This window comes from Tiliqua scincoides, chromosome 4 (genome assembly GCF_035046505.1).
Source record: "Tiliqua scincoides isolate rTilSci1 chromosome 4, rTilSci1.hap2, whole genome shotgun sequence".
Taxonomy (NCBI): Eukaryota; Metazoa; Chordata; class Lepidosauria; order Squamata; family Scincidae; genus Tiliqua; species Tiliqua scincoides.
Genome location: NC_089824.1, coordinates 181,753,716 through 181,769,234, shown reverse-complemented (window position 1 = coordinate 181,769,234; position 15,519 = coordinate 181,753,716). Strand labels below are relative to the sequence as shown.

The following is a 15,519-nucleotide window of genomic DNA, read 5'->3' as shown; positions in this document are numbered from 1 at the left end:
TTCAAATCTGTTGCAAAAGCACTTCCTTTGTTTTAGCAAGTTCATGTCTTCTCAGGCATGAAATAATGCATATTGATCTACAATGAAAGCAGTTGACTTACTAGCCAATCCCCTTGTATATTCTGGACACTGAATACCACTCTTACAAGCCAACTTCTCAGGATCCAACCTGAGCAGGATGGTATGCATGCATATGATTTTATTCTCTAGCCTGGCCGATCAGCAAGTCACTCCAGGTTTTAGCACTTCATGTTACTTTCAGCATACAGTACATGCTTAAGATGGGGAAGCATGACTTCTCTGAGTTTCTTGGAGTATTCTTGGAGAACTCAGATGTTTCTAAGATAAAAGGATGTGCCCACATGGTGATAACACCTGAAAATGCAATATGCTGAAGACTTTGCCGTGCCACACTTTTCCAGTCATGCAGGCTGCTCTTAGAACAGTGCACTTTTCCTTCTCTGTTCAACGATCCATCCTCCTGGGTTCACATCCATTTGTAGCATCTTCATCACCCACTTGTCTTTCCGTGCCCCGTCAATGAATTCATCCAGAGACAACTGCCCTATAGAATCAATGCAAGACAGAAAAGGTGGAAATGGTTCAGAGATAGAGGAGATCATGAACCGTGCACTCAGACTCTACCTGTTTTGGGTGTGCTCTTATGTAACCCTGCATTCCTTTGCCACCACTGTGCTACCAAATACTTCCCCTGATGTTTCCCATCTGCTTTCTTCACTGGTAGGTGAAAGGAAGGAAATGGGAGTCCTTATATTAGCAGGATCCAAAACTGTGTTTCTACATTCACTTCTCATTGGAAAACAAGTACTGTATCAGAATGTCCATTTCATCAACCAGGATTCTGAGTGTCAACAGTGGATAAGTGAGCCATAACCAATTGCACAGTTTAGTTTTCATTTTGGAAAAAACAAACAAACATGTGCTCTGCCATTTCCTGGGGTCGTTGCTCATGTTGTGCTACCCTAAAATATTTTCAAGGAAGCTGAGCAAACCTGAAAGGACAAGCTTGGAAAAACTTCTACATTCTTAGCTGAAAGACCTGCACTGCAGAACTTTTGATGTGAAAAATCAAAATGCATTCAAATTTGAATGAAAAATGGTGGCGCCAAAGAAACTGGGGAGATGGATGTTCATGGATGGTCCAAACAAACATAGAAGTTTCTATTTAGGGAATGTCCTTTAGATTTTAAATTAGATCGCTGTGGCTGACCCCCTGTACAAAAATGAATAAGGTGCTGCTTATGGTGAATTTTGGTGTATCAATTACAAATTTGCCTGACAAAGGGCGCAATCCTAACCAACTTTCAAACACTGACTTAGCTGGAACACAGCCCCAAGGTAAGGTAACAAACATGCCCTTACCTCGATGAGGCCCCCTTGACTGCTTCCCCACCGCAGGATGCACTGCATGCCACACTGGCACAGCTATGTCAGTGCTAGGAAGTTGGATAGGACTGTGCCCAAAAATTGTTACAAATACAGGCACCAATATCATCCAAGTGGTTCATTTCTTACCGTCTCCATTCTCATCCACTAGCTGAAATATCCTATCCACAACTTCTTCAGGACTCAGACGTGGCTGTTCTTCAGGTTGGCAAACTTTCTTTAACCTGTAAATAGACTTGAAGGAAGAAGACCAACCATGAGCAAAAAAACTAGCATTAGGAGACAAGCAGCCATGACTATACACTTTGAGACAGAGATATGGAAAAGTCTGATAAATATATTGGACAAAAGGTTGCCAACAAAAAGGAATCAAAGACAATACATTGAAGAAACATCCCTGGCTACTCTATGGCTTCAAGTTCAGGTTTTGTATCAGTGCAGTTGAGACTTTTACAGCCCAAGGAACGTATACAACCCCAATTCCCTCCATTTTATATGAGGTTTACTCTCAGGTAAGCAGGATTGCAATCTTAAGGCAAATTTGCACATGCAAATTGAGGTTACTTCCATCTGCATGCTACACCTTGCTGGGTAGACAAGAGGGATATCCAAACATATTAAATGCTCTGTTTCTGATAACCAGCTTAAAGATACCACATCTGCAAAAAGAGATTGATTGGAAACATAAATTTCCTTAAAAGAAATAGAAATTAGCCACCTAAGTCTGGTTTTCCCCTTCAACAATTTATTTACTGTATTTTTATCCCACTTTCTCCCCATACGGGGACCAAAGTGGCTTACAAAAGATAATAAAAAATAGAAAATACCAAAAAATCACAGTTAAAACAATTACAATATACCCTAAAAAAACTCAACATTTAAAACGATCTTAGAACAATTACAACTGTGGTTCTCAAACCTTTTAGATGCCCTAGAAGCTGTTGCCTGATTTATGAATGCCAAGGAGTGTTGCTACAATGATGATTGGGCAGCAGTGCTCTCCCCCTAATAGCAGCTTGTTTAACCTTTGCCAACCACCAAAAATTGGTTCACAACCCACTGGTGGGTCCTGGACCCACAGTTTGTGAACCTCTGGATTACAATAATACACAAGAGCAGAACAACAGCGGACATCTTAAACCAGTCTTTCCAATTCACCTTTCCCAAATATAAAGGATATAATAGCATTCTCCATCAAAGGATAGATGGGGGGATACCTATGTTAAAATGAGTGAAACATTAAATATTGGATAGAGTGTAGAGACTGTAGATGTGATACTTCATAATTTGAATCGAATTGATTGTTCTATTTTTTAAACTGCTTTGTGAACTACTCCTGTTGAAAAGGTATTCATCATCATCATCATCTGCATTTTCAGATTCTTATAGACAATATCAAAGCTGACTCTCCCTTTTAAGGAAGTAAAAATTTCCTGTTTTAAAAATAGGTAAATTACACAGAATACCAGTTCCACACATAAATAATTTCTAGTTTTCAAAAGGCCACTGGGCGATTGTTATGGGTATTTGCATGTAACATCTGGTTTGTGCCACAACAATGTAAGTTGACAAGTGCAGGTAGTATACTGTCGCTGCAATTGTTTGCACTCTTTCCTGGGAGTAGGTGCCACTGAACACGGTGGGATTGACTTCTGAGTAAACATGCATCGGCTTGTGCTAAGTGTCATTGAAACTGTTTAATGATAGCCCATTCCAGCTATATGTCTGTATTTCCTTGCTTCAGTACTTCCTTAAATTGCATCCCCTCTTTTTCTCTGAGCACTTTTTATTCTCTGAATTCAAGGTGTCAGGTTCCTTGAAGAGAAACCCCATAACTACTATCCATTGGAAAAACTGCCTACTTGATTCTGAGTCTTTCAGATTTGCAGATCAAGGGTCATGACCTCTTTTCTCTCTTAAGAATAAGATTGCTCTTGTCCTCTCATTGATTTTCTTTTTGTCACTTGTCTGGTCTGGCATCTTATCAGACTATGGATTGGCCGGGGCACGACTCAACAATGGATAATTCTTCAGTGGCCTTAAAACTAGGACCAAATTGGCTTAAGAACACCTCTCTAGTTGCAAAGGTCACAAACACCTGGTGCTTTTGATGCTTGTTATTACCAAAGAAAAGGGGGTGGCTTTACAAAAGAATTATTACTTCATTAAACTAGAAGCCATTGGCTCTTCAGTAGGTTAGGATGGGGGCCAGGGAGAGAGCATAGGCTCCTTTAAATTAAACCCAATCCTCTTATTCTAACTAGAGAATGACAGGTGTGTTTAACATAATGACTCAGTCCTGATTCTCCTGTACATAATCCTTACTCCTAAGCCTTTTGGTAATAACAGAGACGGTAATGTTTCTGAGAAATTTTGAATAGTTCCTTTACACAGTTTGCTCATTCCTCTCTGTGTTGTATTTAAGATCCCATAAATCACACAGTATTGCTTTTCATCTGCCACTAGATCTCTGAAAGCTTATGCTATAAATTAGTTAGTCCAAAGGTGCTGCAAAACTCTTTGATTTCAACCCCCATCACTACTACTTGTCTGATAATGTATATAAAGCTAAGAATACTCCTGTCTCTGTGTGTGCGCGCATGCATGTATAAAACAAACAAAAGTAAACTACTCCATATCATTATGCTTACTTTTATAGTGTTGTTTAGATGCAATGACCACAACACAGGGACAATCAAGAGAGTCCTATTTCAAGAGTAGGTTGATCGACCTCAACAATGTGTGTCTCTCACTCAAGGTGAGAAATCTGACAAATCTACTATCCTGGAATCTCATAACCTACCCTTCATATCTTCATAGATCAGGGCGCTCCAACTTTTGGCAGCCGGGAGCTCAGAACACAAGGAGCAGAGGTGGGTATGGCGAGGTTTTTCAAACTCCCTACTGCACCACTGCAGCTTCTCCTTCTCAAAAGGAAGGGACACCGAAATGCTTCTAAAGCAGGAATGCGAGAGGTGGGCTGGGGCCTAGCTTTTGGGGGCTGCCAAAAAGGGCCTTGCAGGCCACATGCAGCCCGTGGGCCTTGGGTTGGACTACCATACCATAGATGAATGAAATGTTCCACTTTGAGAAGTCCCACAATACTTCTTCAAGTCAGAACTGGCTAAACAGAAGCTACCATGCTGGAGCTATGACACTTGCAGTGCAACCCTATGCTAAAATCACACTAAAGTCAGTGCTATGTTCACGCAATATCCTAAGCCCATCAGGCAGACAGTAGGAGGGAGAAACAAAAGCACAGGCAACTCCATGTTGTGGCAGCCCTCCTGGCAATGCCACTGGCATCCATGGTAACCCCAACACAACCTATCAATCATAGAGTGGCAAGCCGATGTCAGCCCGACCCTGGCCTGATATACTGGGAACCAAACACTGCATCTGACCAGTTCCAACCTCAGTGGCCAGAGAAGTGCCACCAGGGTGTACCAAGTAGGGGGCAGGGGCAGGTCAAGTGAGTGGCCACAGCTGGGATGACACCCTCCCTCAGAAATTTTTAGGAATGACTAACACAGCAAAAACCAATACCACCAAACTTGGGGAAATGCCCCAAGTTTGTAATGTGTAATGACACATTACACCCACATGACACAATAATGCCATAGCACCCCAGCCCCCTACAGGAGCTACTGTGGCACAGACAGCAAGGATGCAAAAGCAAAGAACTGCTAGGAATCTCAACGCCTACAGTTCCTCAAGTCTCCTTATGCCACTCACACAAAAACACCCACTTCTAAGCAATACCTTTTTGACCACAACAGACCAAGCATAGGAAGATAGCTCCCATGAGAGACAGCAGGCATTTGAAAGAGATATATGTCTCCCTATGGCAAGAGTTTGTGTCCATGTAAGAGAGTTCACCAGCTAGAAGGAACCCTTTTGCCAGAGGAGGGACTGGGACACTGGGACAGGTCACAAATGAGGCCTCAACAGTACTCAGACAAGTCAAGGTATTGGTAGGTGTGTACTGATTTCTCCTCACCCCACCCACATCCCCATCCTCTTTGTGGGTTTGTGCTAGCTGTAGTTGGGCTGGCATCTGAGACACGTTGGTGTGGTACTGCACTGGTGTCCATGACACATCCATTTCTGGAACTGGAACTATGATGGCAGGACTACCGTTCTGCCAACATAGCTGTTGTTATGCCAGCATCCACAGGAGTATACCATATTCCAAGTCACTCAAGCTGGCATTTCAGAAGTTAGGATTGCACCCCAGGTGGAATATCTGGCAAAAAGTGGTAAACACTTACCTCAACTATTTCTAAGAGTTCAGGTTTGTCTATGCAGCCATTCCCATCCTTATCATAGATTTTGAATGTCCATCTCAATTTGTGTTCCAGTTTCCCTCGTAAAACCAAATTCAAAGCAGCAACATACTCTAGGAAGTCAATGGTGTTATCCTGCAGATATAAAGCAGAAGTTATTTCATGATCTTCCCAACTTCAGTTATACTTTCTCATGCATTTCACTTATTGGATTGGTCTCTGATAAGCTATCCTGAAATAAACAACTCTGAATTCACATCCATTTCTGAAGTGAGCTGAAAGAGAGTGGAGAGTTCCTGACAAAACTCAGCACCTCTTCACTCACCTCTCATCACCAGTACCAGTATGCTTCCTCGGACCTGCACCCTCCTGATGACCCCTGCTCCTTTTCTGGTTCCATTACACAGGTTGGACTTCTGAGTCTGGCCTTCTGGGTCCTAATCTGACACCATTTCCCACATTTGTCTCCTTAGCCAAAACACCAGAGCCCTGGCACCAGGTTCTTTGTGAACAAGGGATTCTTCTTTCTCACACAATTCTACCCTTTCTCCCTGGCTGACCCTTATGCCACCTTTCTTATTTCCTTGAAATGGCTCCTCAAAATTCACCTTTTCTGCGGAGCCTTTGACTCAGCTCCCTAGTTTCTGTGGTCTGTTGTAACTGAACCTAAGTGCTAACTAGGTACTAACCTAAGTACCTAGTTAGTTAACCTAAGTGAACCTAAGTCTCACAGGCTTCTACACCAAAGTACTGGCTTGCTTCTTAACACCTTGTTCTAGCTCCAGTGAGGCTGGAACCTCTTTGCCAGCCTCACTGGAGCTATAGAACAAGGTGTTAAGAAGCAAGCCAGTACTTTGGTATAGAAGCCTGTGAGAAGTTCTTTTAAGCTTCACTTGTCATTCTGGTTGTTAGTCAGTGGCACTGACAAACTTGGGCTTACTGGAGACTGATAGACTAGTTAATACCTAGTTATTATTATTATTATTATTATTATTATTATTATTATTATTATTATTATTATTATTTCTGTTGCAGAAGCTGCTGCATCAACCATCACCATCATCATTCCTTGCTATCTTACTCATTTTGATCCATCATCTCTCAAAACCTGATTCCTTATTTCAGCTTTCTGGACCAGCACATCCTTTGCCTACTGAAGGCCCCAGGTTCAATACCTGGTGCCTGCAGAAGGTTGCCAACCTGGAGTGCTGCTGTCATTTAGAGTGGGCCACACTGGGCTAGATGGATCAATGGCATCACTCAAGGTGAGCATGAAACATCTTCCTTCTCTCTGGTCTAAGGCTTTTGGAGAACAAGAGAGTTTACCTGTTTGTGAACATAAGAACATAAGAACAGCCCCATTGGTTCAGGCCATAGGCCCATCTAGTCCAGCTTCCTGTATCTCACAGCGGCCCACCAAATGCCCCAGGGAGCACACCAGATAACAAGAGACCTGCATGCTGGTGCCCTCCCTTCCATTGGCATTCTGACATAGCCCATTTCTAAAATCAGGAGGTTGCACATACATATCATGGTTTGTAACCCATAATGGATTTTTCCTCCAGAAACTTGTCCAATCCCCTTTTAAAGGCATCCAGGCCAGATACCATCACCACATCCTGCGGCAAGGAGTTCCACAGACCGACCACACACCGAGTAAAGAAATATTTTCTTGTGCATCACTCATTCTGTTTATTTACAGACAAGAGCAGCAAAAAGATCTTCCTTCCTACTCTGAAATGAAAGAATCTGAATTCCCTTTTTCATGCCAGTTTGTTTCTTGCTAATACAAACAAGAACTGTGTTTCAGGGATAAAGAATCTGCATATAAGAAAATCACAAACAGAAATTCCACCAGTAGAGGGCCGTAGAGAACATGCTACATTTTGAAGAAAGCTGAAATAAGGAATCAGATTTTGAGAGATGATGGATCAAAATGAGTAAGATAGCAAGGAATGATGATGGTGATGGTTGATGCAGCAGCTTCTGCAACAGAAATAATAATAATAACAACAACAACAACAACTAGGTATTTATATACCGCCTTTCTGGTCATCGGATTACTCCTCTGACTTTATTCAAGGCAGTTTACATAGGCAGGCGTTTCTAAATCCCTCAAGGGGATTTTTACAATCATAGAGGTTCTCTCTTTCAAGAACCAATCACATTTCAGAATGGATCGTCCTGGTTTGGTCTCACTTCTGGCCTCCAGTTCTACCACACAGGCTGACAAGCAGCTCCATCTCTCACATGGAGGGCAGCCAAGACGCTTCTTGCTCACACCAAGAGCAGGTGGAATCACTCAGCTGAGCTTGTCAGCTGCTTCAAGGTCTTGCCATTCTCAGCTGTTCAGGGAGCTGCCGGTGTCCATGAACTGGCGACCTTCTGATGTTATCTTCGGGCTAACTGAGGCTATACCCTCTAGACCAGACCTCCTGCCCTAAATGGGAATAGCATCTGACTGGTGGAGCTGGAAGTGTAGCTAGAGCCTTTTTGCCCAATACTGTGAGTTGTCACTTTAGCACAGGGGTGGGCAAACATTTTGGCAGGAGGCCCACATAATCTCTCTGACACTGTGACAGGGACGGGGGTGGGCAGGTGGGATTTACATTTCCAATTTGAATACATTTGCATAAATGAATACATGAGGGACAGAACTTATATGTATAAATGAATTTTACTGAGTTTATTTATAAGAACATAAGAACAACCCCACTGGATCAGGCCATAAGCCCATTTAGTCCAGCTTCCTGTATCTCACAGCGGCCCACCAAAAGCCCCAGGGAGCACACCAGATAACAAGAGACCTCATCCTGGTGCCGTCCCTTGCATCTGGCATTCTGACATAGCCCATTTCTAAAATCAGGAGGTTGCACATGCACATCATGGCTTGTAACCAATAATGGATTTTTCCTCCAGAAACTTGTCCAATCCCCTTTTAAAGGTGCCCAGGCCAGATGTCATCACCACATCCAGTGGCAAGGAGTTCCACAGACCAACCACACGCTGAGTAAAGAAACATTTTCTCTTGTCTGTTCTAACTCTCCCAACACTCAATTTTAGTGGATGTCCCCTGGTTCTGGTGTTATGTGAGAGTGTAAAGAGCATCTCGCTATCCACTTTATCCTCCCCATGCATAATTTTGTATGTCCCAATCATGTCCCCCCTCAGGCGTCTCTTTTCTAGGCTGAAGAGGCCCAAACGCCGTAGCCTTTCCTCATAAGGAAGGCACCCCAGTCCCATAATCATCTTAGTCGCTCTCTTTTGCACCTTTTCCATTTCCACTATGTCCTTTTCGAGATGTGGTGACCAGAACTGGACACAATACTCCAGGTGTGGCCTTACCATCAATTTGTACAATGGCATTATAATATTAGCCGTTTTGTTCTCAATACCTTTTCTAATGATCCCAAGCATAGAATTGGCCTTCTTCACTGCCACCACACATTGGGTCGACACTTTCATCGACCTATCCACCACCACCCCAAGATCTCTCTCCTGATCTGTCACAGACAGCTCAGAACCCATCAGCCTATATGTGAAGTTTTGATTTTTTGTCCCCATGTGCATGACTTTACACTTACTGACACTGAGGCGCATCTGCCATTTTGCTGCCCATTCTGCCAGTTTGGATAGATCCTTCTGGAGCTCCTCACAATCACTTCTGGTCTTCACCGCTCGGAAAAGTTTGGTGTTGTCTGCAAACTTTGCCACCTTACTGCTCACCCCTGTCTCCAGGTCATTTATGAAGAGGTTGAAAAGCACCGGTCCCAGGTCAGATCCTTGGGACACACTGCTTTTCACCTCTGTCCATTGTGAAAATTGCCCATTGACACCCACTCTCTGTTTCCTGGTCTTCAACCAGTTCTCAATCCATGAGAGGACCTGTACTCTAATTCCCTGACTGTGGAGTTTTTTAGTAGCCTTTGGTGAGGGACCGTGTCGAACACCTTCTGAAAGTTCAGATATATAATGTCCACAGGTTCTCCTGCATCCACATGCCTGTTGACCTTTTCAAAGAATTCTATAAGGTTTGTGAGGCAAGACTTACCCTTACAGAAGCCATGCTGATTCTCCCTCAGCAAGGCCTGTTCGTCGATGTGTTTTGAGATTCTATCTTTGATGAGGCATTCCACCATCTTACCTGGTACAGATGTTAGGCTGACTGGCCTATAGTTTCCTGGGTCCCCCCTCTTTCCCTTTTTAAAAATCAGTGTGACATTTGCTATCCTCCAATCCTCTGGCACCGTGGCCATTTTGAGGGACAAGTTGCATATTTTAGTCAAGAGATCAGCAACTTCATTCTTCAATTCCTTAATAACTCTTGGGTGGATGCCATCAGGGCCCGGTGACTTATTGATCTTTAATTTATCAATGAGGTCTGAAACATCTTCTCTTTTAACCTCTATCTGACTTAACTCCTCAGTCAGGAGGGGCCGTTCGGGCAGCGGTATCTGCCCGAGGTCTTCTGCCGTGAAGACAGATGCAAAGAACTCATTTAATTTCTCTGCCATCTCTAAGTCTCCTTTTATCTCCCCCTTCCCTCCCTCACCATTCAGAGGGCCAACCGCTTCTCTGGCGGGTTTCCTGCTTCTAACATATTTGAAGAAGCTTTTATTATTCCCCTTAATGCTGCTGACCATGCGTTCCTCATAGTCTCGCTTGGCCTCCCATATCACCTTCTTACATTTCTTTTGCCACAGTTTATGTTCCTTTTTATTCTCCTCATTAGGGCAAGAGTTCCATTTATGGAAGGAAGCTTCCTTGCCCTTTACAGCCTCTATAACTTGGCTGGTTAGCCATGCGGGCATCCTCCTGGATTTAGTGGAACCCTTCTTTCTTTGTGGTATACCTCTGCTGGGCCTCTATTACTATTGTTTTAAGTAGCCTCCATGCACTCTGGAGAGATTGGACTCTTTTTCCCTTCCCTTTCAACCTCCTTCTAACCAGCCTCCTCATTTGAGGGAAGTCCGCCCGTTGGAAGTCAAGGGTTTTTGTGAGAGATTTGCCCGGTATTCTTCCCCCGATGTGCATGTCAAAATGGATTGCAGCATGATCACTGTTCCCCAATGGCTCCGTAACACTGATATCTCTAACCAGGTCCTGAGTACCACACAATATTAAATCCAGAGTCACCTGTCCTCTGGTGGGCTCCATGACTAGCTGCTCTAAGGCACAGTCATTTACCATGTCAAGGAATCCGGTCTCCTTTTTGTGACCAGAACACAAATTGACCCAGTAATTATAATACACATGAGAACTATAATACTGGCACGTACAGCCACATGAGAACTATGAATTGTTTGCCACACCTCTTGCACAGTGAAAACATACAGACCAAGCCAGAAACACATGGAGACATAAGTTGTTCAGAGGCAATGGGGAGGGGGATTAAATAATGCCCAGGAAAAAGAAGAAAACACATGGAGACTATAAAAGGCCTTGTTCTAACTCGACCCAGAGCTCATGTCTGGCAGTTGTGAGTGGCAGTTGCAGGCCAGCATGGGCTCCAATAGTCTCAGATGTGCCAGTGGGTTATTGGAGATGGCGGTTCCCTGCAGGCCGGATTGGGGGTCCCCGAGGGCTGCAAATGGCCCGCAGGCCAGGGTTTACCCACCCTGACTTTAGCAGAACAGATCACAGAAGGAGCCTTAGGCTGCTTTCATAAATGCTGCTCTTCATCCCCTGACTAATTATGACTTGTCTTGCTTTTGTTTTTCTCACAATGTGTGGCTCTTACTGTGAGTCGTCACTTTATACCATTCACTTTATACCATGAACAGGGTGACCAGATACAGTGAAGGACAGAGTGCTTGTACCATTCTATAGAAGAAGTGCTTAACCATTCTATAGAAGAAGGAAATTTGGTGGGTGCAGCTTTTTAAACCCTTCCAAGTTGACCTAAACCTGCCAAAATTCCCTCTTCCATACAGTGGTTAAAGGTATAGGAATTGTGTCCTCCACTGTATCTGGTTACCCTGACCATAAGGTGTCACTTTAGCAGAGCCAATCACAAAAGGTGCCTTGCAGTGCAATCCCAGGCATGTCTACTCAGAAGTAAGTCCCATTAAACTGAATGGAATTTGCTCCCAGCTAAGCAAGACTGCAGCCTTTGGCTGCTTTCATAAGTAAATGTGCTGCTCTTCAGGAGTAAACTACAGTGTATTTTCCTTCTTGGAAAGTGCTTTGCTACATACAGTACCTACACTTGAACAGGTCTGGGCTCCTCCCCTCCCCAATATCAAGGAACAGTTCAATCCAAGTGGGAACCAGCAGTTTCCTGCAGTGCTCAGGCAAATAGTGCTGGCTTGGGTCAATTCACATCATCATTTATGTGCCAGAAGCTGCATGTTAGCGTAGCCTGGCTGAACTTTCTCAAGAGCCACACAGTCTGGGTACAGGAGGAAGCATTCACAAGTCTATTTCAACCATACTGTTTTCTTGCCTGTAGATAATTCAGCGTTTGCCTCACTGGGATGAGGGACAACAAATTAAAACTCCCAACAAAGGCAAAAAACAAGTATTAGATTTTAACTAAAAATATATTAACCTCTTGACCTGCACTTGAACAGTAGCATTAGTCATGGTATTTCCAGCATGATTGCAACAAACAGCTTTTGCAGTGCATTCTTTATCGATGAAATCCAATGCAACCTGTACTGTTTAAGACACTGCAGCCAGTATGGCTTTCCCCACCCTGTCACTAACATTGTGGTTCGAGTCAAGCCATATCTTCTATAACTATGGTAAGTGATCTTACATTCAGTCCATTAAAGACTAAGGGCCTGATCCCATCCAACTTTCCAGCACTGATGCAGTTGTGCCAACAGGGGCATGTGCTGCATCTTGCGGTGGGAGAACAGTCATGGAGGCCTCCTCAATGTCAGGGAATATTTGTTCCCTTATCTTGGGGCTGTACTGCAGCTGCATCAGTGCTGGAAATTTGGATAGGATTGGGCCTTAAGTCTCTCCTTCCTTTGCCCAGTAATGACAAGCTGTTTCATTGGACAATTACTGTACGTTGCAGCCCAGATCTATTATTATAATTTTAATGTTACCGGCTGCTAATTCAGACTTGCCTCGCTTCTGTTTTTCTAACAGTGAGTGGTTGTGAGCGGCAGTGAGTGATGTCAAGAGGCACACCTGAAGTTTCCCAAGTTTGGGAACCAGTTTGGGAACTGCAATCAGATAGAGGGTGTGTGTGTGGGGGGGGGGGGGGGAGGGTTGCATTTCTTGAATAACTCGAAGTAATCAAATATGTAGCTTAAGGTTCATCACATATTCCTTTGGATTGCAGCTGTTTATTTACAAACATTAACATTTACACTTACAACATCTGCAATCTGCAAATCCTGGGCTAACCATATAAAATGGAAGTTCCTACTATTTGATAGATAAATTTAAGGCTCAAAGTACCGACTACCAGGACAGAACAACATTCAGCTAAATGGGACCTTACAGCCCAATCCTAAGCATGCCTACACAAAAGTAAGTGCCATTATAGTCAATGGGGCTTACTCTCAGGAAAGTGTGAATAGGATTGCAGTCTTAATGTAGGTATGATGTGCTGAAAAATCTATCCATCTATCATGATCCCAGAATATCCATCAGACCCCTTACAAAAGATTCTTAATACATAAGTTTTCATCAAAAGGGAAACTTCACATTAAGGAAGGAAGGAAGGAAGGTAGAGGCTGCTGCAATGACACTTACCCCATTCTTATCAAAAGCTCTAAACATGTTCTCCACATATGCCGCTGCTTCCTGATCATTCTGAACAGCAAAGAAGCGTTTGAATTCATGCAAGAAGAGTGTCCCGCTTGGACATTCCACCACAAACTTCTTATACCATTCCTGCAATTCAGCCACATCAATCTCAGTTTGGTCCCCTTCTTCTTTTGTGAAGTGTTGTCCCATGACGCTTTGGAAAACGGAGACCACAGATCAAAATGCTTTCCTTTCAGCTTGTATTTCTTTTATTCTTCACGGTGTTGCTTTTCTTGTTACAGGTTATCACTTTTTAAATGATGTTTCTTTTCTAACAAAGAATGTTACTTTCCCATCTGCCTTTCCTTAATGTAGCTGCCCTGCAGCCTCCGCTCACCCTTCCAGACTCATTCTCACACTAGTAGAACATGGCGTGGGTTCTCCGAGTTAAACCAACACAAGATTAAAATATCTAAGATCATTAGGAGATTCCCCCTTACACGTCACAGAGACCTTCAGATGTCCCAGGTCAAGAACTTATTTAGAAGCGCTTTCCAGGTGGGGTCTCTGATTTCAGCTTGAAGATCTGAAAGTTGTCCCGTGAAAGGCTATTTATAAACCTTTCTTGCTCATTCTGTGTTTGAACCAGAGCTGAACCTACTGCAAAGGTAGTAGGTACCCAAGTGCAAATGAATGGGCTTTCTGTGGCAACCTCACTGCTTCTCTCAGTAAAGTAAGAAAACTATAAACATAAGTTAATCTTGATCTAAGTTATTATCTGAATATGGCATCCCAAATTCCTACTAATGCACATTTCATGTACACATCACACCCACTCTTTCCTCTCTAGTTAGGAAATAACTATGTACATACAGATTTCTGATTATCAGCTGCTATTATTCAATGATCTGAAAGTTCCCCAGAACAGTGAACTAAATTCTCTCTCCCTCCCTCTTACACACACACACACACACACACACACACACACACACACACACACACACACACACACACACCCCAAAACAAATATTGTGCCTCTTGCTTAATTCTCCCTAAACAGATCTTGGGGGCTAAAATGATTGGCAAAATTTGCCCATATAGGAGGTCCTAGAAGCTACCTTCTTTTTCAATGAAACTGGCCTTGTGCTTGAGTGAAACAAGTCCTCAATGAAGTAAGATTCATAGCAAATAAATAATCTAGTATTTGCAAAATTTCCAGAAATGAAAGTATGAAAATATTTGCAGAAAAAGCTGCAATTTATATGTATTATAGTTTCTTTTCAATTTTAGTTTCATCACTCTGCCAACATGCTTAAAACAGCAAGTGGTCCTCCTCTCCCTCACTGTGTCAGCACAACTAATGTATCAAGACAGGGGTCTTTCCAAGCCCAACCTGGAGATACCAGTTGTTGAACCTGGCACCTTGCGCATACAAAGTATGTGCTCTACTAAGCTTTGGCCTCTCCCCAACTGACTGGCCCCTAAGGACTGGCCCACAATTGCTTTTATTCTTTAAAAAAAATTATACTCCCCGTTTTCCACTCTAGGGGACTTAAGGCAGCTTACAGAAATCAGTAAACGCCATCAATACCACTGCCAGCCCAACCATGAGGTGAGCTGAAGTGGGTTGCACCAGTGGTTGATTGTGAGGGGTCCAAGGGGCAATGGATTTGGGGTATGTTCCACCACATGACTGCCACTGCCACCACCTTCCTCCAGTCCACCACTGACATGAGCCACAATTATCTGCATCCCACCTGTTCAAGTAAGAAGTGGATCATCCCCCCCTCCTTACCCTGCTTCTCATATAGTTTCCTTAAACCCAGAAGTGAGTGCTGGACTTCTGGTTTTATTTACAGAGATAACACAAACAAAGCAGTTCTTTCAATTGTTCAATCCTTTTAAATAAAACCAGAAGTCTCACATTTCTGGGGTTGACAAAACTGTGAGAAGCACACCAGGGTGTCAGTGAGGGTCGTACCACCCACATTAGATGGCAAAGAATGGGGCCACCATACAAAATGGAGCCACCCTGAAAAAGGCCCTCTCATGTGTCACCACCAATTGAACCTCGGGGGGATTGGGATAGGCAAGGAGCTTCCCTCCCAGACCTTACAGA

The 15,519-nt window shown here is 43.4% G+C and overlaps 1 protein-coding gene across 1 annotated transcript; it reads right to left on the bottom strand.

The window, feature by feature from the left end:
* Nucleotides 1–437: 437 nt before the first annotated feature.
* Nucleotides 438–13,610, bottom strand: GUCA1B (guanylate cyclase activator 1B). The gene is made up of 4 exons (XM_066625262.1): nt 13,407–13,610; nt 5,679–5,828; nt 1,537–1,642; nt 438–565 (listed from the first exon to the last, which is right to left on the bottom strand). The coding sequence occupies exons 1-4, from the start codon at nt 13,608–13,610 to the stop codon at nt 438–440; spliced, it is 588 nt and encodes a 195-aa protein (XP_066481359.1).
* Between the last annotated feature and the right edge of the window lie 1,909 nt (nt 13,611–15,519).